This window comes from Haliaeetus leucocephalus, unplaced genomic scaffold, assembly GCF_000737465.1.
Source record: "Haliaeetus leucocephalus isolate CR32 unplaced genomic scaffold, Haliaeetus_leucocephalus-4.0 Scaffold712, whole genome shotgun sequence".
In the NCBI taxonomy this organism is placed as follows: Eukaryota; Metazoa; Chordata; class Aves; order Accipitriformes; family Accipitridae; genus Haliaeetus; species Haliaeetus leucocephalus.
This window is the reverse complement of record NW_010973148.1, coordinates 2,935,243-2,959,344: the sequence shown is the minus strand read 5'-3', so window position 1 is coordinate 2,959,344 and position 24,102 is coordinate 2,935,243. Positions and strand designations below refer to the sequence as shown.

At 40.4% G+C, this 24,102-nt stretch overlaps 1 protein-coding gene across 1 annotated transcript in view; it reads right to left on the bottom strand.

The window, feature by feature from the left end:
• Positions 1-12,712: 12,712 nt before the first annotated feature.
• The window catches only part of DHRSX (dehydrogenase/reductase (SDR family) X-linked), a 131,830-nt gene continuing 120,440 nt past the window's right edge, over positions 12,713-24,102 (bottom strand). Inside the window, exon 6 of the mRNA XM_010580441.1 lies at positions 12,713-13,180. Within this exon, the coding sequence (XP_010578743.1) occupies positions 12,983-13,180 (198 nt within the window). The 3' untranslated portion in view covers positions 12,713-12,982. The remainder of the gene's footprint in view (positions 13,181-24,102) is intronic.

The following is a 24,102-nucleotide window of genomic DNA, read 5'->3' as shown; positions in this document are numbered from 1 at the left end:
CTGAACTCAATGGTTCTTACCAGATTCTACACCCCCTGCTCCCCCGCTGCTGTTTTGGTTTTTCTTTGGTTTTGTTTTGTTGTGTTGGGTTTTTTTAAACTAAGAGCTGTCCATGCTGCTGGGAACACTGCAAGGAAGGTTAATCCAGACAGTTACCACTTAACTGTTTACAGATTGCGTACAGGTATGAGGCATCAAAAATCAGCACAGACAGAGAAAGACTAGACGGTCTATTTGAGAGCAGCCTTTTAGCATGCCAGAGACCAAGTTCCCCTGGAAACAGAGGGATGTCCAAAGCAGCAGCAGGGGATTCCTCTGTTCCCTCATTATACTTGGATGCTGAGCTACAGTACAAGCCTCTACTGTGGTTTAAAGCTAGAGTGTCTTAATTGCTTCCTGAATTACACTTATTATAGGAGCCTTGATTAATTTCTCCTTTCTGTTGCAATTCTAGTCAGTGCAAGAAGTCTTTGCTAGTGGCAGGCTTGCCTAGGGCTGTCATTTCTAAAAACACTTCAACAGTCTTCATAAGTAACCAGCATTCACCAGAAGGCAAACTGCACTCTCTAGAAATGCATGTGTTAAATGTGTCAAGGAATTTAGGTTTGCAAGAAGCCACTCAGGTCATCAAGCTCAGGTCCACTGCTGTGTATATACCTGTGCCTGCTGTAATGGGACTCCAGTTTTAAAAATACTTCAATTTCTTTAATCCCTCTAATCATGTTAAAACTATTCCTGGAATGTAACCCCAGATGGTGAGAAAATTTCTAATGCTGTTCAGCCTAATTCATTCATCACTGAATTCTTCCTCTTTGTGCTGCCACCGCTGGCTTTTGGCTTAAACAGTCCTTTTTCCCATGGTGTTTATAGGTAAGAGCTAGAGTCTCTCTGGAAAGAAACAGACACTGGGCTGTTTTAAAGAAAGATTCCTGTACCCACAGTGCTTGGGATGTATTTAGACACTTAACATCTGCATCTCACCTAACACAGGTGCTCTTTGTAGTTACAGCTGTCTTGTGTTCTGTTGGAGGAAAGCGGAGGACAACAGGCACACAAAGGAGCGCAATGGCCACCCCTTGCAAAGTTTGGCTTTTGTATTAGTTTCACGTTTGTGCCGGGGATGTTTCTGTCACTTTTGATTGCCCCTGGTGTCTCCTGGTGTTCCTTTCCATGCTCTGAGTAAGGAGAATTTGTGATGCCCAGGGCAGGCAGGTGCCCTTCAGCCCTCTACCAGCCGCTGCCTTCTGCTGCTTTCCCACGGGTGAGCAAAGAATCTCAGGTCTGGCTGCTCCAGCACTGCGCACCAGCAGGGCATTCCCCAGTCTTCTGCCTAATAAATACCAATTAGCAAGGTTCAGATTTGAAAACAAAACAAACACAAGCTCTAAAATAAGACAAGGATGAACACCGTAATATCAAAATATTCTACCAAAAGTACCCCTGCTCAGGACTTGCCTCATTTTAAGAGCGCTTTAACTCACTGGAATCCTCCCTGTCTCACCTGCGGTTCCCTCAAGCACACAGAAATCTGCTGCTGTGCATGACTGGGACCTTCTCCATCTTGGCAGTTGATGCTTTGCTCCTATATGAACTCTCTTACCCAGAAACTAGGCAGAGCCATGCTTAAATCTTCTCACAATCCAAACTATATTCTGCACTCTGAATTCTTGTAAGACCCTCTTGTAGGACTGGGACCCCCACAACAGGCACTGGGACTGTTTTGTTCATAAAATACCAAGCTCGCTACCTCTTCAGTGCTAGGGAAGTGAGTCAGGTCCCCCCCCATCCTCCCTCATCCAATTAATCTCCCTCTTTCCAGGAGCGTAGCACAAGCAGCAAGGGATTAGCTTCTCTGGGCGGGCGGTCTCCTCTTCCGCAGCCAGCGCTGAAGCTCTGCCAGGCTGCAGAGAGACACAGATCAGGAGAAAAGCGAAGCAGCCTCCTGACCGCAGACTCACCTGCAGCAGGGAGGTGTCAGCCCTGCTGCCTCCCCCAGTCCGGAGCATCATCTCAGCCCATGTTTAATTTAAGCATATGCTTACTTTCATTGTTACTAAGAGCACTTGCACGCTACATTACCCACATCTTGCCCCATCAGCCTCACTGTGTTTTTAGAACATCAACAGAGCAGCTTTTTTTCTATTTTTGTTTCATCTTGAGCAACATCTAGGCTACCTATATCCCATGAAAACATATCCCACCCCTCAGTTTCCTCTGCACAACTATCTCCATCCCCTGGGAATGAAAGCTCTTGCTTTGTTTGGCCAAGAAGTCTCCCTCAGGCCCATAGCTGTCAATCAACCTTTCTCTCGAGCTACCTAATTGATTAACATAGTGAAGTTAAAGTGAGAGCAATTAGTCTGAAGATCAGTACTTGTATTTTTTTTTAGACCCACAGAAGGGCTTATGAGCCACAAGCCTGCCTGTTTCTTCCCACAGCTCTACCAGCTGGTCTGGAGAATGACGTGGACCTTCTCTCACTCCTGTTTGTGAGCCCCTGACAGCTACAATACAGGCTCATCTCAAATACACAGTAATTGTCATCCGTGTTTCGTAACTTCCTGTGCATTTTGGAGAAGGTGGATGGAAGAGATGGCAAGAGGAAGGTATTGTTTTGCCTAGCAGAGGGGAGGTGAAAGGCAGGCCAGCTGTAGGTAATCAGGGTGGAAAGCTGCTGCTGTGCCATTTTGGAATTGGCAATTTGCAATTGGGAGAGACATTTTTTCTATCCTGCCAGCTGGAGGCTCTTGGCAAAGTGGTTATGTTTTTAGAAGCTAAACAAATTCATCTTTCTTATTTTTCCCCCGAGTTTTGGATTTTACCTCAAGAGGTTTGATCTGAAGCTTTTTGTCGCATCTGACTAACAAAAGACTTATTAAAAATGAAAAAGGACACAAGAAAAATAGGAAGAAGTACAAGTGTTCATCTGTATTCAGCAAATCAACTGCTTTTTGAACATATGAAATCTGAGTGGTTCTGAATTTCTTTATTTTCTATTCATGAAAATAAACAATTTTACACTGACATACAGTTACCACTCCAGTTTATGTTCCTGTAAAGAAGTGCAGTGCTTTGAGTTGCCTTGTAGCACTGTACACAATCAAGTACTTGCAAATAATAGTCATCGTATTTATAATACTCTAACAAGGGGATAATTCTCCAAAAACTCTATACCTCTTATCCTTAGTGAGCTTTGATGTATGGTTTGAACTCGTGGTATATGACTACTTGTTCAGCAATATTGGGTTAGTTTTGGTTTTCTATTTTAAAAATATATTTTAATGTCACTTATTATTTTCCTCTGGAGATTATGCAATGATTTTCTGATTAAAATGTGTTGAACTACAAGGTTTAAAGCTTAAACATACCTTTGGGTTACTGTTGGTATTTATGACAAACTTTCAAACATGGAGACCATTTGACTTGGTCTTTATTACAGATAAAATTAGCCCTCCAACTTGTGCTGTGTATTATCCCTACCGAGGTGTGATTTCAAAACCCTTTTGTCACCTGTCCCACATCGGTAGCACAACACACTGTAGCCCCGAGTCATGAAAGCACATGCTGAAATTTGAGCACATGCTTAAAAGCAATTTACTTATTAGAATATGCTCAAGCACATGCTTTTATACTAATGTGTTTTGCTGAACTGATGTGATGAATAGTCTAACTGCAGTGTCCCAAAACATCTGCTCTCAGGAGAATTAGGTCATGTAGATTTACAGAACTTCAGGAAAAGGAAAAAATTACAAATTCAGTCTAACCTATTACCCAGACCTTTCCATTTGCTTTAGAAGAACGCAGAATAGGAAGGTATTTGCAGGATCAAAACATTCATAAAACTACTTTGCAGATACTCGAGTTTGAAGGTTGTTGTCCAGATGACGGTGGTGGTCCCTCCTGACCTCGGAGCCTTTGAAATAAAATAAAAATGATTTTGCATGAATTTGTCAATGAATTAAGAGGATGGTATTTCAAAAAAGAGCAACACCCAGAATTTGACCTTTTCTGCTGTACTGAAAACAGCAGTCATTTTGTGTTACCAGCTATTGTGAAACTAAGGTTGAACAAGCACGGAAACTAAGAGTCTTTCATTTTAAGAGGAGGTAAGTCACACCCCCTAACAGATGGGACCAAATTTCCCAAGTCCTGAGAGCTACTTTTCAAGGGCCTATTCAAAATTGAGATATAGAATCATAGAATCCTTGGAACGACCTTTAAGATCATTGAGTCCAATCATGAAGCTAATACTGCCAAGTCCACCACTAGACCATGTCCCTAAGTAAGTGCCACAACTACACATCTTTTAAATACCTCCAGGGATGGTGAGTCAACCACTTCCCTGGGCAGCCTGTTCCAAAGCTTGATAACCCTTTTAGTGAAGAACTGTTTCCTGATATCCAATCTAAAAAATCCCAATGAACACATCAGGGATACGAAGTGCTTGGTCTGATGAAGGTTAGGGTAACTGCTCTTTCATTTTTGCACTTTTCCAATGGAAGCACATTGCTGTTAATTTCCTTCTCCTGTTTTCTTTTCATTCAGCCTTCATAGTAGAAACAAGTGGAGGGAGAGCAGATAAAAAATCAAGCGTAAGTGCTGTATCTTCCCTTCTGGGTCTTCATGGGCCCCAGCACTGTGATTTGGAAGGAAGATTTCTGTGCAGCTTTCCTACAGCTCAAGTTATCACGTCATCTTCGTCAAAGAAAAATCTCTTCAAAGCACAATTGCTAAAGATGTCAGATTTTATTATCAGAACAGAATGAAAGACGTACCTTTCACTAAAGGCCTCTTCCCTGAGCTTGTTTAAAAAAAACCTACTTCACTGCAAAATGCTGCACCATCTAAAGTGAAACAGTAGGAGGAACACAGCCATATTGATCCAGATCACTTCAAACTTGAATATAATTTTTCTGTTTACAAGATATTTTTAAAAATTAGTCTGCTACTATTTTTCATGTTCTGGAAAATTGAGCACTTTAAATTTTTAATATTAATATTTCCATTGCCTTTTTAATGTTATCTAAGTTAAACCTTTTTATTAGACCGTTTTGACTTTCCAAAAGAAATACTTCAAAACCTGTGTTCTGCAGGAAATATCTGCATCTTGGATTTTTGTTCAGACGCAGGGTGACAGCTGTACTTTTCACTATTTCCTGGAGAATGAGCTGGTGGTAAAATGCTTTCCGCTCTACAAGAAGACTGGTGATAAATGCAGTAGCAGCAATTGTGTATTAAGTAAATGTGGTATGAAATGTGGTTTAGAGTCCCATGAAACAGATGGTAATGATTCTCCTCCTAACAAGCAGAGAAGCTGTGAATTTGCAGCTTGAATTCAGTGTCCAGGAATAAGACCCAGCAGGGCAAGAGGGAGTTATGATATTGCAATCACAAATGTTGTGCCAAGCGGGTGCACGGAACAAAACTCATTTCCATCAGCTTTGGGAGAAGTCTCCCACCTGCACAGAGGGTTGCACAGACAAGTTGCATATGAGAGGGAAAGAGACGTTAAAAATGAAGATGAAGAATTAGTATTAGATTAAAAAAAAAAGAAAAAAGATCTCTGAGAGCCTAATTTGCCCTTCTAAATCACTGGTAGAAGCTTCAGCACTGTGCTGAAGTGCTGTGTAATTGCCGGGATCTCTTCACCTCACAGGTGCAGAGCAATATCCATTTATACAGCTAATCCTGGCTGGGATGAGAGACAAACGTCTTCTGGGAGATTCTGTCAGAGTGATAAATAACAGAAATAATTTCTAAAACAAAGGAAATGAATGATTTGGTGAAATTAGTTGTGTTCCAGATAAAGCAGGTCACTGCGTACTATTTTATCTATGGCTCTAATTGCTGAACTATGGCATGTTTTCATGACGTCAGTGCTCCGACTCTCAGTCCCTGTTGCACCTCCTGACTCAACAGCTCCAAAATCCTCTCAAGCGCTCTTTAGTGCAGATTTAGGGCTTTAACAGTGGAAATAAATCACAATAAAAGAAGCATTCAGAGCTCTATTAGATCATACCTCTTGAAACAAATAAAGGCGGCTGCATTTATGAAATAAGACTTTGTGGGTCTGAAAAATGCTTATAGAGTGTCCGAATCTGAGCTCCTCTATGATGCTTCAAAGAAGAAGGTCCATATGGCCTTGAGGTGTAGGAACAGAGAAAAAAAAAGCTGACTAGTGAGGCTATATTACGTGTGTATATCAAAATCAGCTGTTGCGATCCCAAAAGAAGGAAGTTGAAAAATTGGATGAGACTCACAAAGAGACAGGAAAATCATTACAAGATGTAAAACACAACTTCTAATGAAAGATTCAAAGGGCTTAATCAAGCTAGGTTATAAAAAATATTCCAAGAGATTACTTCTTTCGTGCCAGCTGTCTCCACCAGGGTCAGAACATGGGTTCTTTAGCCCAGCAGATGAAAGTGTAACTAGATCAAATAGCTGGGAGCTGAAAAGCTACTCCAATTCAGATGTGAAATAAAGCTCAGGTTTTTAAGCTGAGGGCAATTTATGGCTGGAAAGAACATATCCAAAGGGCTCTATGTTTCACTGGAAAATGTTAAATGGGGACTGACGACTATCTAGAAGAGATCATCTGGTTCAAATCAGAATTAGCTGATCTTTGTTGTGCAGAAGACCAAACCGTAAGATTGCTATGGTGCCTTTTGACCTGAGAAAATGAAAAAAAAAAATCCCAGAAAAGAAAACCTTTCTTCTTAGGCAGTTTGACTGCATGTAGAGCTGGCTGAGCCAACAAGAGCTCAACAATGTACAGGTGCTGGACATTTACCTTAGACTACTTGTCCATTTTTCCTCTCTGGCCAGTCAGAGAGATGGCATCACAACTCATTTCACACTCAGATAGGTCAGAGGAATTGTCCCATAGAAGTATTACACTCACTGACCGCAGATGGAGCCTAACTGACTCACTTAAACTATCTATCCTGCTTTTAGATGATTTAAGTGAGATGAACGCTACTGTCTTTTCTCAATATACCATATCAGTGGAATTTTTAGATTGAACATTTTTTTAGCTTAATCTCTTTGAGACAAAGAGAGGGCTTTAATATATCACTAGAAGCATGAAGGTGCTTTCACTCCAGAGATAATGTTCTGAGGCATTATCGAATTTAAATGATACAAGGTTTTTATAACTTCTTCTGCTATTAAGCTACGTGTCTTTCTACAGTGATTCATTAACTTCAGCAGAGCTGTACAATGTAGTTAAGGGAAAAGTTCTGTGCAAACATTTTACATTAACTTTCTTGAGCACAATCTTACTTTTCTTGTAAAGAACTAATATTGTCTTCAATGGAAGTTTTCCCTGAGAAAAAAACGCGGGATTTGGCCCTTGGCTATGCTGTAATTCTTAAAAGGAATTTGGTTTTTTCCTTCAGTATTGTTAAAAAAGCCTTAGATACATCACAGGCCTTGAATATATGCAGATCAATATGGACTAAATAATGAATTCCATAAGTGTGGGCAAGCTGGAACAAATCTTGTTACTAATTTCAGGAAAGGTATGATAAACAATAGATTAAATGGATCTGCTTGTTTTCAGATGTTAACAGTGAGGTTACTTGAGCTCATTTTGAGAGTTCAAGCAATGCAAAGATAGAGGAGAAGGCCATGTTTGTTCGTCGAAAGGACATAAGCCTGCTTACCATCTTAACGTGTCTTGCATTCTGTCTGTGAAGAGGTCACCAGGATTAATATCACTCAAAAAGTGCCATAGCCTGTTTTTTGACCTTTCTCTCTTTTTTTTTCTTTTCCTTTTTCTTTTTTTCTTTTTCTTTTCTGGGATTAGGAAGTCTTTCACTTTAAGGCGATTGGTTTCAATCTAGACAGTGTTTGTCTAAATTAATGATGGTCACTGCTACTTTTTGACCCTTCTTGATTGCCCGTGTGAAAGGAATTCTTGGCTCAGGTCCATTTCCAAGGGGAGAGATGCTAACAAGGGTTGATGGGTACAGTATGGAAGCCAATAACTACATGCATCTGGAAACAGCACTCTTTGTCACTGGTCTGTTTTCTTCCTGACAATGCTCACAGCATTGTCAATGTTACCACAGTGGGTAAACCCACTGAAACACAGTGGGTTTGTTTTAAAAAGGAATAAAATTACCTTCAAATAATTGTTCATAATAACATCTTATCTGTCTTGCTTGGCCTGATGTTGTACAATACACTTCACATTTTGCACTGACTTCTTCAACTGTTGCAGACTGGTCAGTGTCCTCAGCCTTTGCTCTCTTAAAAATCACGTGTTTTTATCTTATCTGTGACAGAGTTCATGTTAACTTCACTGGAATCTGGTTTTGTCTTTCCATGGAGGCAGCTGGAGCATAAACCATGTCATGTAATGAACAAGGATAGTCTAACACCAGAACTGTACAAGAGCCAAAGCTTGCATGTAGATAGCTTATTTAGGATGAGGATTTAAGTATCTGCCATGTATTGTTATATTTAGGGCTAACACTACTCTGCATTTGGAAGAGGCAGTAGCAAGCCTGATGTGAAATAATGAAGTCCTTTGTTTCTACGGTATATCACTTCTCACTGTGTTCTAAAGTAATTGATAGTTGTGCAAAAAATTGAACTATAAAGTTTAAATATTTATAAAATAACATTGTGGAAGTGCAGCTAGAGGTTCCACATTTAGGGCTTAAGCAAGGATGCAACTACTTTATTATGTGTGAATAACAGTGTATTCACACACAAATTACAGCACTTACTCTTTCAGTACCTAATTAATTTCCATACAGTTTACAGATAAACTAGTTAATTAATGAAAAAGTTAATATTTTTCCTAAGAAACTTACGGCTCTTTGTCAGCACATTATTTATTTCCTGTGCAAGCTCATTGTTTAAATAACATTGTCTTATCAAATTCCTAGATAACTGCATTCATTGCAGTAAGATCTGTAATATTTATTTGAACTATCCTTCAAAACAGTATTCATCTCTTTTTGTCCTTTTTTGAGATTAATTTTTGTTTTCCAGAGCAGCTGAAAAAGAAAAGTAATCCTTTTTTAGAAAAGAATAAAATATTGGTTTGAAATTGTTTCACTCCCTCACCAAGGTCAACAGGATCAGACCACGGTGGCCCATAGCAGATGCTTCTCTTGATCTCAGACTTGAACTGGACCACAGATTTTGTGTGCCTTTTTGAGACTAGGTAAAGGCACCTAGGTTTTTTAATTAAACATTAGCCTGGGTGGAATACTGGCATGGAAATATCCATTTTACAAGTTGTGAGTAATGGGTCACTCTCATACTAACCAAAATACGCGCTGTCACTTTGGTCGTGAGGCAGAATCTAAGTATGACTTCACTGTGACTGACCTACTTCGCCTAGAAGCCTACCTGGCCGCCTTCCCAGCTATCTTTTCAGAGGCATCTTCTCATTATCTTCAGATATCAGATCTACGTGTTCCAATATGTAATTACTCTCACAGAGAGAGGATCTGTTTTCATGTTGGAAGATTAATTTGTCTAACTTTAATTTACAATTATTGGAGCTTGTTTTGCCTTTCTTTGCAAGGTTAAAAAGCTCTCAGGTATTTTTTCTGTATATATGCACCCAGTGCAAGGACTGAAGCCATCTCTCAGCCATGTCTTCAGTGAAGTGAAACACGGGGTTTCTCAGATCTCCAGAAATTCCATGTCCTTGAAATGTGAAAAATAAATCAGCTCTTACCATTTCTATGTGTGGAAGTAAAATCATTGTCCTCCTTCTACATGCTTCATACACTTTTTTTTTTCCTAAATAGATATATTAAGGATTATTTTGGATTTTTGTAACAGTAACACAAGTGAGTGCTCCCAGGGACACACAGCACTTTATGATGACACTGGATTTTGCTCAAGACAAGCTCACATGCTTATGTGACATTGCAGAGCTGACACAGTTTTCTGCTTTTAGTTCTTGAGATAACTCTTTTGCAACTAGCTCAACTATAACTTCATGGCACTGCACCATTCTAGAAATCCCCGGGTTGACGACACTTTCTTTTTCCCCCTCATGCAGGCACAATCTGTGTTCTTGGTTCTCACAAAGCATGTTTTCAGTGTTGTTTAAAACAGATTTCATTGGCCTGAGACTGCTAACAAAGTGGTTCAGATTACACTGAAAGTGTGACTAGCTCTCTTTACTGTTTGCTATTTTACCAATCCCTCTGCCACTTGAAACTGCTTGTGCAAATATTGTGGAGCTTCGAGAGAGTTAAAACTGAAGGTAATTTGGTCCCATCTAGTTTGAGTAATCCTGGACATACTTCTAGCAGCAATGATGTTCTGTGGGAATGCTATGGCAACATCAAAATGTTGGCTGTCTAGCAGGCTTACTGCATCCTGTGCATGAACCGTGAATAAACAGAGGAATTTAGTTCCCAGAGTGTCAGTCTGGCACATTTCACAAGCACTACGTTCGCTTACCAAAAAAACAAAAAGTCAGCCAGTCATACAAAGAAAGTGCTACAGTGACTGAGTGATAAATTTCCTGCTGCTAAACCTTGTATATACTAACTCTAAGCAGCTAGGAATAAATCATGCATGGCTTAATTCAGAGAGGAAATATGCTCTCCTTCAGATTTTTTATTATTTTTGTTCTCATCTGCTTTTCTTTGTTCATACTATTTTTTTGTCTTTGCATCTCCTTGCTAGTCTCTGGGCATATTAGTATGCTTTCTTTCAGTTAGATATGATCTCTCTCTAAACCAAAGGCTGGAGATATGGTCAGGGAAGTACCAGGTTTGAGCTAAAAAGCCCAAAAGAGATATTAGTGCGGGGTTCAGTGCATAGGAACACATTCATATTGTTTCTAGTCTGCTGCAAATAAGAGCACAACACTGAGTTTGCACTTAGTTCTGTCATGCAGTGATTTCCAGTGCCCTGAAGTGAATATAAAGTTTGCATCTGCCTATTGGTCTCTTTTGCTGTGTATATCTTAAAAAAGGAAATGCAAGGACATTTATAGGATTATGCTGCTTTTTCAGATGACACCTAAAATGAATGAGATGGGAGTAGGGTAGAGCTTACTCCATTCACAGCAAGAGTTCAGGCTCCCTAGTCAGAGAGTCCATGCTTGGAAAGATTCTCTCGCTGAGGAGAGATCATAGAACCACAGAAGGGTTTGGGTTGGAGGAGACCTTCAAGATCATCTAGTTCCAACCCCCTGCCATGGGCAGGGACACCTTCCTCTAGACCAGGTTGCTCAAAGCCCCATCCAACCCAGCCTTGAACACTTCCAGGGATGGGGCATCCAAAACCTCTCTGGGCAACCTGTGCCAGTGCCTCACCACCCTCACAGTAAAGAATTTTTTCGTAATATCTAATCTAAAACTACCTTCTTTCAGTTTAAAACCGTTACCCCTCGTCCTATCACTACACTCCCTGATACAGAGTCCCTCCCCATCTTTCCTGCAGGCCGCCTTTAAGTACTGGACGGCCACTATAAGGTCTCCCCAGAGCCTCCTAGGTGTTTGGGGGAGACTTCTAAACTTGACTGAAAGTTCCAGGGGAAGTTTCTCTGTAAATTATTCTCATGGTTTATCACCCTCCCCATTAAAATGTTGTGTCTATCTTCAATCCATTTTTTTCCTTCAGTTATTTGAGCTTGTAGAAACTCAGACTATCTTTATATTGCCACATGTCTGTTTTGATCTTTACTCCATGGATGTGAACAGCATTCTTGAAGCTTCACTTTGGCAGACATAGGTAGAGTTCCCTAAACTATATACACGCTGAAGCATGTTCAAAACTGAAGGCATCTGAACTGACCACTTCAGAAGAGAAATCTTAGGGTTTACCAAGAACAGTTTCATACAAAATATCAGCTCCACACTCAGAGACAGTCAAATAAAATTAAAAATCAAACATGTTAGGAATTTTTAGGAAAGAAATACATAACAAAAGGGAAAATACCCTGTTGCTGCTGTGTAAATCAGATGAGTAGGCAGGGGCTACTCTTCAACATGGCAAAGAGACAGTTTATGGGGAACATTTTGGAAGTCTCCAAAACCCTTAGCAATGTGGAAAAAGTGGACTGGCATTAATTGTTTGCTGTCTCTTCCAAATCATGAACTCTACTTTTGAAGCTCATATGAACTAGGTTCAAAACCAATGAAAGGAGGTGATTCTTGATGCAATGGGCAGTAGATGAGTGAATCTCCTTGCAAAGGAAAATGCAAGAAGTTGTGGATGCAAGTTTACAAAGGTTCAGGAGAAAAGTAATCTTAGCCCACTGCCAAGACAACAGGCCAACTGCATCCTCTGCCAAAACCAGTGTTGCCATTATTATGTTTGATCCCTTCCTCGTTCTTATGGCTCACCTTTAAAGGACAGGTGAACTCGAACTGAAAACAACTGCATTCGGTATCCCGTCTGAAGACCTTATTTATTTACATTTTTTTGGTTCTGATCTTCAGTTAGTACCTCTGGATAAAAGGTTGACGTATAAAATTAATGTTTTGACAGAAACAACACAATGATCATGACTGCCAAATGTCTGCATTAGAACAAGCAGACATTCATTATAAAGTGTCTTAAAGATTAATGAAAGTTAAGGAAAAAAAAGCTGCAACTTTTAAAACTGATTAGAAAAGAGTAACTTATATGTACAAAGGTGGCTTAAGTTCAGCATGCCACAGACACAACATGCTCACCAGGTAAAGTCTTTTTTTATGTTGAACAAAAAATGAAAACTCAACTCCGCACAAGGTTAAAGATTGTATTTTAATCACAGACTGAAACATCATGATTTACAAAACTGATGGTTAGATTTAAAACCAACCACTACATCTTTCTGTGGGAATATTCCCCCCACACCCTAACAGATTAGGGGTTCAAGTGAAGAACAGAGCTGTTCATGTTTGCCTTTAGACTGAACAGTGATTTCCAGGATGATGACTGATGCTGCAAGAATTCACCTAAGATGCTTGTCAATGCATTTCATTTACCCAGCTGGAATTGGCTTCTTCTAGAGAACTCTGCTGGATTCATCAGAAATTCCAACCATCTTGCAGCTTTCTGTCCAGAGCCTTCTCTGCAGCTCCTCATCATATGCTACGTCAGCCGATTTTGTCCTTTCCTCATTGTAAAGGTAGCAGCCGCCAGCTCCTTCCATCTCAGGCGATACTGCTGCATAGATGGTTGTAGAGGCTCCTTCCTCTGGAGTCTGCAGAAACAAAAAAAAAAACAAATTCAGGCAAGGCATGTACAATAGAAGAATTACATTACACCATAGGACCTTACCAGTGACAATCAGCCTCCTTAGTTTTGCACCACACTTGTGGTCCTTGTGCACACCTCAAGCCGTAATGATAAAAACGCCAGCTATTCAATCAGAAGAGTACAGTCCATTTCTACAACAGTGCTATTTTGAGATAGCTTAAAACCACAGAACAGGTATATGGAAAACCCTGGTCCATTTTTTCAAGAGCCAGTCAGATGGAGCATAGAAAATGATTTAGTTTTCACAGTTAGAGCTAATAAACCCCAAAGCAAACACAAATATTAAAATCCTAGCTTAATTATTCATTTTGCAAGGATGAAAGGGTCTGTACTCTGCCTTAAGAAGATGAAGGCTATGCTGCATGCACAATGTGTTCATTGTATGAACAATATGACACAAGCAAAGGATCATGGAAACCATGACAGCAAATTAAGATTCTGCAGTCCAATCCAAGCAGGCAGGTAAACCAGGGAATTACATTTTACACAGAGCATAGTTATCAGGGTTCTGCAGTGTCATAAAGCCAAATGGTGAAAGATCTATAATGTCTGATATACTATGAGCATTAAATGAAAATTAGTAAGTGAATAGCTTAGAGTGGTAACTCCTTTCATCCCGAAGATATGCAAAACATTTCCATTTTGCATTCAGAAGGATCACGCAGCTATCACTGAAATTATTTCAATGGCATTTTTTTCATTCATTGAAGGGCATATTTAAAACACAATATTTGATATGTTTTGTCTTTATCAGTGATATAATTATGATCAATGCCTGCTAGATAATAATGTATGATTTTACAATTCTTGCAGTCATTCTCTGAGTCATTAACAGTAGCAATGCTGCTCATAGGTTTGTCTGCTGCACCTGACAGGATGTCTTTTCCTGAAGAACTCGCTTGATGAATGAGACAGTATTGAATAGGTTAATCAGTGCCCTATTAAAAAAAAAATAAACTAAGTAATTTGAAGCTTTTTGCGACAAAGTTCTCATATTTTAAAAAGAAACAACTCCTCTGTTTTCTCACTGTGCAATAAATACAACACAACTTATTAGAAAGAATTAATTTATCAGATGCATCTGGCATTTGGTCTCATTTACAAATAAGTTAGAGCCATGTCACACAATCACACAATAAGACAAGGTTACTCAAACTGCGATCTCTCCAGCTACTGCCCAGGCAGAGCACCCTCACTATCTGCCAGGGAAACACATTCCCTGCATGACCACAGGCGTGTTCCTCCAAAAGTGAACTGCTGAAGAAGAACATGCCCTACTGAGGTCCTTTCATGCACAGAGCTCCACTGGTTCCAATAAAAATGCTCCACTCCATGCCAAGCCCTTGATCAAAGGTGTTTAGGCTGAAGGAAAAACTATTGATGTCAACAGGCTGCAAAGAGCGGTAACACCACCAGGCTTTCCTTCAGTGGCCACAAAATAGCCAGCTTTTACTGTCAGTTACCACACAAAGACAGCGTGTCCTGTTCCAAATGCCACCAAATGAAATAAGAGGGTAGCTCAGCCATCCAACGGGCTGTTCTCTCAGGTAAATATCAGTCAGTATGTTAAAAAAAGTCAGGTCCAGCTAACTGCTAGAATATTTTCTATTTTTTAAGAAGATGACTGTACTGTGAGATTCTGTATAGAAACACTTACAAAGTGCTTATTTACCTTAGTTTAATACTCTACTACTACTTCTTCACTGTTTTTTATCTTATGGAAAACAGTGCTATTCACATCCAGTAGATTATGTAAACAACATAAAGCTATGTGCATGCATAATTCTCCTCAGGATCACGATGACTCCAAAAAGTTGGAGTCCATGTGCTCACATAGTGGCTACTATCATGATCAGCTATGATGCAATATAAAATATCTTAATACTGTAAAGTAGGAGAACAATGATGAGTATGAGCATTCATATTTTATACAACTTATTCTGGATGACAGAGAGAAACTGAAAGTTTTTTAATGTACTGCTGTGCTTTACTTAAAAATTTAGTGACACAGATAAACCTTTACTTCATGCAATGGTTCACTGGACATTATGTTCCTGAGTTCAACAGGTCTCCAGCACAAACAAGTATAAATGTCAACGTTGATGACTCCAAAATCTTAATGACAACAGCTCAAAACTAAAATGCTTTAAAAAAACTGTCTGTGGGCAGAATTTTTGTGATTATGTTCTTATGAGCAGGGCTCTCTACAGCCTCAGAGACTGGTCTGTATGGATCTTCCTACAGCATCAGAAACACCACGTGCCTTAGCTGATTCAGTGGGAAGGGTCTCCCAGGATATGCAGGATTTATCAAGATTTTTATTTATTGACAATATGTCAGGTAAGTTCCCCACCAGAGGGGATCTATACCAAGAGGGTGGTCAAACCCTGGAACAGGCTTCCTAGAGAGGTGGTCGATGCCCCAAGCCTGTCAGTGTTCAAGAGGCATTTGGACAATGTCCTTAACAGCATGCTTTAACTTTTGGTCAGCCCTGAATTGGTCAGGCAGTTGGACTAGATGACTGTTGTAGGTCCCTTCCAACTGACATAGCTTATTCTATTCTAGTCAAAATAATATCAAATATTTTAAGTAAAGGCTATGTACGAGTTGAAAGTCAGTTGTTGGGTTTTATTCATGCAGCCCTAGTAGACCTTTACCAAACCATTTTATATAGCAAATTGTTTCTTATTCTTCAATACAAAGAAAATATTAAGCAGGCTCAGAAAATAAATGTGCTTACATGGCCACACTGTGACCAGTCTATAAGCACAGTGACATTGTCACCGTCCATTAAGGTCAGCTTGTGTAACTTTTCACAAGATTTAATTTGCTTTTCATCCTGTCTACCGTATCTAATATGCTGAGTAGAAGGTTCTATGCAAAGTTCCTATTTAGTTGTTGCTAAAAGCAATTATCCAAACACATAAGGAAAAAAAAATACTATAATACATTAAGCAATTAGTGTATAATAATTTAAGTTAAAGGAAAACAATTTCTCCAGTGCAACAGGGAGCTGAGTTGCATATGTATGATTAATTAATTGTCTTATCCCATCTTCTGAGTGCTTAATTAATGCTGAAAGCTTTAATGCTCCCTTACTTGAGGATCTCTTCATTGTTTTGGCATGTTTTCTGTTTTTATGAAAGCAAAAAGGAAACCCTACAGCGGGAGTGGCCGGGCCTTCCAGCTGGGTAGATGACCTACCTGTTTTGAGAGGCTGGAGGAAAAGCACTTGCTGTGATTCCACCTCTGGATCACGCCCACACCTACATGAAAGCACTGTACAGCCACCTGCCCACACACAGTCAAGACTCCTTCCCAAAGCGTTAGATCTACTACACACCCATGGATCAACTGCAACCCGCGCCGACACACGCACACATGTCCTGCCTGTGTGCCAGCACCTGAGGACCTCTTGGGAAGGAAGAAGCTGCCAGCAGGTTGCAACCCCTGGAGCAATTCATGAGTATCTGGACAGGGAGCAGGATGAATTGTTCCAGCAGTGGCAGCCTCACTCCTGGTTGCCAACTTTCCTGGGAGCCCCATAGCTCTTCTTTTACCACATGACAGCCCATCAAGATGAGGAGGAACCATAAAGCCCGTGGAAAAGAACAACCACAAGCAGGAGACTACTGCCAAAGCAACACATCTGAGCCATCCTTTAATGCCAATGGCCTTCTAGGAAGGAGAGCACCCCATAACAGGCCAGAGGAATCACCAGCCAGTGGCTGAATACCTTGATCTATAAATCCCGGGATGTTTGTCATGATGCTCTATACAAACAGGAACAAGTTCCTGTCTTTGGGACTCCCAAGTATTATACCAAAAGTTGCAGGTAGACAGGCAGTGATAATAAGTATCAGTCAAATCACAAGCGAGGATACTCTACACATTGCCAGAATTAAAACAAACAAACAAACAAACAAAAAAACCAAACAGTGACAGAATAATATACATAAATATAGGATCGGTAACATCTTGTTCATGAACTGGCTGGACTTGCCCCAAGACAAGAGGGATTCCTATAAATAGCACAATGCTTCTTCACTCTTCAGTTACCAACTTATTTGTGCTGAATTTTTTTAAAATTGGATTTTTGTTTAGAAATTATTATTAGTATCCAAGCAACTGTAATTAATACCTTTGTCATATCTAAGTAAAACTGATTTCTGCTTGACTTTTTCCTAATGAAATTCTGCATCTGCAATTCCTTTTGCTCATCACAGTATTAATTACGTCTTTTACTTTCTTTTGCAATTTCTTTTGCAGTATCCCTTCAACAGTAAATAAAGGTCTGATTGAAATTACGTATCTTTGTTTTGCTCATTACATGGCTAGGCTGTGGAAGAAGAAGAGAAAAGATAGCATGTGACCAGCTTATTTAAGAAAAATGCAGTCTATATACACAAAATGACATTATTTTTGCACTACCTAGTCTCAAAGAAAAAGGTGTTTTTTTACAGAAGCTTTGCTATTTCTTTTTAAAAATATTCATCAATATCAACATAGAGCAATATTCCCTCAGCATGAAATGGAATATTCTGTTCTATTACAACTGGGACATATACTAAGAGGGTTTGTGGTTTAGTTTTGTTTTTTTAAGACTTGCCAGTTAATGCATTTTGATTAATGCATTTTTAAGTGCCATATAACCTTGTCAATACTAGGCATTAATGCTCACAAAATGTGTTAGCTGACGACAGTCAGTCCCTACAGCCATGTTGCCATGAAATGTCACATCCTTTCCATTTGTCTACAACAGGCGCAACAGCTTAACTCTTTGGAAATCATTTGTCTGCATCAGTTATACATGATGGCCTCGTGGTGCTTTCTTTGTTAATCCATGTATTCATCCAGTTCCACCTCCACCTGAATGCATAGCTCAGAGTCCTGGGCAGACAGTATGGTATGTCCATTGGAAACCACGGAAAATTGGACAGGAAACAAAACTCATAAGCTCCTATAATTCCTCCTCTGCAATCCATTCATTTTCCCAGTACCATTTTCAGTATCTACCAGCAAACAGTGAGAACCTTGCTATGAGTCTTAAACACTATGACGAACAGTCTGAATGGATGACATGCATATATTTCAAATTATATTGGTTGACAGCGTTGACCATGTGATTGAAAAAGCAGTAGTGATACAACCCTTGGTATCAGAGGAGTACTTACTCTGGAATAGCTTCCCCTCACTCTAGACAGTCAGCTGATTGTACTTGGTTTGTACTTTATGACTTCAGGATGCTGCCATCTTGAGAGATGGTAGGAAAGAAGGTTGGGCAAAAAGGATGGGAGAGTACGAAGCAGCTGGCAAACTCAATGACTGACATTGCAGTTGCATTTTGAGGGACACGAATGAGGGGCCAAACAGGCAGATGTGCACCCAGGACTGCCTGGTGTGATGGCAAATGGCTTAACACTGAGGAAGAACATGTTAAAACACCTTTATCCACATAATTTGTGATGCAGAATACATTAAATATTGGTGGAATGCCTCTCAGCAGCAATGTTAAGTAGACTGCTGTAGGAACACTCATCGACACTGTTTTTGTAATGGTGGTCCTACATCATGTACTCACATCCATTATGTCATGCACTTTTCAGTTCATATGGGAAATCTGCTCATGGGCTGATGAGTTAAAGAAGCTTTCAGGGGTTTTTTTTTGACATGGGAGTTCACGGTGTTTGCTCTGTGGCCTTGCTTTTTTAAATGGGTGAGTTTCCATCAGGCCAGTCCAGACTCAAGTAACAAGAAGAGATGTCTCTGGCTGGCAACACATTTCCCAGGTTCCAGCTAGGAAGACACAGCAAGCACTGAACAGGCCATCTTCTGGGCCTGGGTACTCAGGCACTTTTGCCAGCATTCCTTTACTTTTCTCTACATTCATTATTCTGGTAATGTTTTGCAAACGTTACTGACCTGCTTTCTGGACTGAAAAACTCTGTATATACAGTTTTCTGCCTTTTCTGTCTTTCTTCAGGAAAGACAACAATCTTCTGGGATCCCTGAACAGTACTACGCATAAGCACAGTGGGGCTTAGCGACAAGAATGAGAACATTAAATTACTGTTACTTGGTACAGCAAAGTCTTTCATCTACTCGCTGGCAGCTAATGGAGGGGTGACACCCAGTCACCCTTAATGCACTGCTTGACTCTCAAGAACAAAGACAAACACAAAGCCACCACAACACAGAATAGTTTGAAAACTGTCAGAAATGGAGTAGCTGGGATTACATTCCCATGAATATTAAAGCAAACAAACTTGTGAGAGGCAAATTACCTGTGTTCCAGGGAGCACTGATTACTATGATCTGTGAACTACCAAATAATTTCAAAACCAGGTTACTTAAGGGTGCAAGACTCTGAGGTGAAGTTACAAGAGCTGCTTTAGTGTCACAGCCTCCTGGTGAAGACATGGGCTACGTGTGCTCAATGCCTGTTGTGTAACTTCTGCACTGTCTAGACCTCCTAATGTGGTCGTTGCTTTGAAAATTTCAGCCAAAAAGTAATCAGTTGAAAAACTGAGTATGAAAACAAAGGCTAGAAAGGAAACCATGACGCAGGTGTAAGGACGTGTTCAGCAACCTTTGATCAATAAGGCTGTAACAGCTGACTGTAAGTCCTGGTGAGACTGGTGGCCAGGACCAACTGTCAGATCCCTAGGAAGCCACAGCTGACAGAGAGGTCTGGCAGCACAGCTTTTCACACATCTCTGCCTTCACTCAAAAGCCCTGGTTTCCGTCTGCGTTCTCTCTCTCCTCCTATTCTTTCCTATGTAGCTCACTATTATTCTCTTTCTATCCAATTTCTGCCTTGATTATAGACCAGAAAGAGATAGAGATGTTTTATTGAATATACAGTTCCCCCTAGAGACCCAGTCAGCACCATCAAATTAATTTCTCTTCAATCCCCAACTTGCGGCAAAGAGAATTCTTTAATAAATTCACTCCATAATAAAATTCTTTAGATTTCATCTTTAAAAGAGACAGCAGCTACCAACAGAAATGGCTGAGTTAAAATGTGAAGCCCTTCTCCTGACAATGTTGTGGCTACAGAGAAATAATTTCTGAATCAAAGATGTGAATATATAATAAAAGACGAAACATTGATGAATTAAGAACACAAGGCAATTTTCAAACTAAAAAAAATAACAAAATGTTGAAGGAAAGGAGCTTTTATAATATGAATAATTCATGCCTATTCTGGGAAAAAGAAGCTTTTCCCTGAGCATGCTAGCACAAGACACTGTAAAGACAGAAGCAGAGATAGCTGGCAAACAGACACAGAGAGTATCAAATCCTAAATCTCTCCTTCCCTTTCTATTGAACCCAAATTTTCTGAAAGACCTTTCCAAAAAATCCAGGTACACAGACAGCCTGGGAAGCCCTACCTCATCTTCACATCAGCCCCCAGTGGCTGGGAAGCCTATAGACAAACTAGCCCACGGAAGGAAGGAACTGTCCCCAAAAGACTGCCAGAGACAGGCTGTTGCTCAGGGAGCCCAAGGAGCAGGCAGGAATGCAGCCTTGAATGTCTGATTTCCCCTGAAACTTTTGATGGAGTCAGCGATGGAAGGTTTCACTTTGCTTTGTGCCAGAGCAATGCCTTGTGAGAAATCTGTTTTGATGGAAAATCACCAAGCAGCTCTACTCTGAAGCCCTGGGATGGCTCTTCTGTCAGACTCAAAACATGAGCAAAGGTTTACTGAGGAAGACAGTGGCCATGGCTCTGAAGCCTCCTCTTCCAAAGCAGCTGCTTCAGACTAAGCAGGACATCATGAGTTATCTCAAACAGCATCAGATGCCTACGTCATCAGGCAGCTGAATGAAGCCCCTGTTGGCTGGCCAGCTTTCTGGGCCACACTGAAGAGCTCTCCATTGACTTCAAATAGCAGCTTCAACAGGGAATGCACTGGCAGATACCGTGAAAATAAATGTATGTGTCTTAATTTCAATCTGAATCTCTCTCACTTAGAAGTGCAATATAACCTCAGTGATTTGAGCAGGAGTGTTTGTGGATCCCTGCTTTGCATTTTCTAAGCTGTTGAAATGGAGGACTAGAAGAACGAAGTTTAGTTTTAAGCAATTTTTCATAATAGAAGCGAGAACCCAAATTTACATGACTGAGTTTGAGCAGGGACTTGAAACTTTGGGTCAAAGTCATTAATCATAACCAAGTCCTTTGTTCATTTTGTCAAGTGCATTGAGGAAGATTACTTTGCCTGAAGGCTGATCCCTAAGCTTGCTTTGCAGCAGACAGCGATGTCTTCAAAGACAGAACCAAGATATCACTGCAGCCACTCAAATTACATTACACTTGTTACCTCACTCAGCTCAGTAACAGTATGCAAAATTTGACAGATAGGAGCCTGCTGCCCCAGACATTGCATAAACATCCAGCCAGAGACAGTCACTTGCTGGAAGCACATCCAGTCTCTAGGAAATAAGGCAGGCAATAACAGGAGGAGAGAGCTGAGACAGCACACGTACTTCACAAAACACTGGAGTCTCTTCTGGGAGCGTGGCACTCCGGTTAACCAGCCCTCTGGAAACCAGGTGATGTCCCACAGCTACCTATTGCTGAGGATGCCTGACTTAAATCACTCAGAATTGTCCTGGGTATCTTCACGTAGTGTGGGATTTTCTGCGACACCTCTATTCACAGACAGGCAAGTGAATTACTGAAGCAAATGCGCAAGGCAGAAGAGATGAGGAGAGAATGAGCCTCCTAAACCCTAATCTTGATGCCTTACACACTAGGCTGTTACTCCTTTTCTGTGTTTGTAAAGGAAAATACGCAATTTATTTGTTTACCACCAGCTCTATGGCCATAATTACAGTATCATGTGAGCAATTCAATATAATCTTCTTCATTCTGAAATGTAGACTGATCTATCATTAAGTAAGAATACTTAATTACAGCTTAGCATTCATGCTAGATATATGCTAAGGAATCATCCTGTTATTTTTAATAACTTTGCAAGGCTTTAATTCTACTAAGTTTTGAACTATTACTATCTGAGAAATATGAATAAGAGCATAAGACTACTCGTCCCTCCAACAAAGCTCTTAGAGAAGCAAACTCTTTGATAGGTAGTGGCTGGAACATCTGCCTAATTTAATAATATATGCCCAATTTTTTAGTTGAAAACAAAATTTAAATATGATTCAAAATGTGAATGGATCAAAATTAAAGAGGACTTAACAACCAACAATGAAAGCTTTAGAAGTTTCATTCTCTAATGCATTATCTTCTATCACTATGTGGGTCACCTTTAGTTTCCTGAATTCTTTCAAATGATGCCAGATTTTGGCAATCAAAATGAAACAACACAGAAAAGCACACAGAAGTGTTTACATTTGAAATGATAGCTGCATTTTTACCAGCCCCAGAGAGCAGGAGACACAGCAAGGCTCTAAGTGCTGAAGAGGATGCTCCTGAGCGCATATACCTCTGAACAATTTATTAACTGCCTGCTCACACAAAGTAAAACGTCTTTGCCAGCTTTTGCTGAAAACGCAAGACTTCAGGCATAAGATATATGGCCACTTCTGACTTGTAGCACCCTACCATCATCTCTACTCCTTTACTTACTCTTCAACACTTGACAAGTCACTTGCCTATATATCTTGTTTTCCCTTCTCAGAAAATGGAAACTGACACTTAATCTCCAACTTCACCACTTTCTTTTGAGGACTGTTAATTTTCTTAAAGCTTATAACACTCAGGACAGGCATGGAACACCTAAATATTTAAAAGATAACCACAATATAGAAAACCTTTACAAACTACGATGAGATCAAAAAGCACAAAGGCTGTACAGAACATAGTCAAAATGAAATAAACCAAAATTACATAGGCCAGCAGCTATTTCACAGCCTCTTCTGTTTTAAATTGCTACAACCCCCATGTTGCACCCCAAACAGCAGCGGGGCTATTTCCACCCGTGGGCTCAGCGGGGCGGTGGGGCTGGGAGAGGCTGGCTGCCAGCCCACGTTTCTCACCTGCCCGCTGGAGGCACTTGCTGAAACCAGGCGGCTCAGGTGAGAAGGTGCAAATCCCTTCCCGGATCACCAGGTAAGGTCAGCAGAGGACACTTCTCCTCCAGGACCAGTAATAGTAAAGTGCACAAACTAACCCAAAATGACTACAGGGTGCTACAGCTCTGCATTAATAGCACGCAAGATGAAAATACGCCTGGGAAGATGGGGGAGATGAAAGCAAAGATACACTTTCCCCCAAATTTCTCATGTTCATGTTGCAGCAGCATGCTAGCTGGGCTGCAACATGTCCTGCTGATGGGTCTGCTCCACACAAAGCTCCTGCATGGAACGAGAGACATCACCTTGCAGCGCTTATCCTCACCCTGGGTCTCAGCCTTCATCTCCTTTTCCCTTTTGCTGGCTCCGAGCCTCTCTGCAGGACTGAAACGTGACAGTCCTGCAAAGGCTGCACTGGCTGGAAGGAAGAAGCTTCAAGCAGATCACCAAATACCATTTAGCACTCCCATGCCCCAACTGGTCTGGGTTTCTGTTTTCTATATAGTTACTGTGTTTAAATTATAGTTCTGCAGTATTCCCCAAGGTGAGAGGTAAATGCCCAAACTGGAAGACAAATAAAAGTGGTGGGGAGGGAAGGAATCTTATTCTGCAAATTTATGTTTCCTATAATTCCAGTTGCTGGCAATTTCAGCATTTAATCTGGAAAATTCGGCATTTAATGGAAACTGACACTTAATCTCCAACTTCACAACTTTCTTTTGAGGACTGTTAAACCAAAAAGATATAAACAAGGGGGTTAATTTAGGTCCATCCCTACTGACATACTCCAAAGATGGAAAATAAGAAGAGTAGACTAATTTT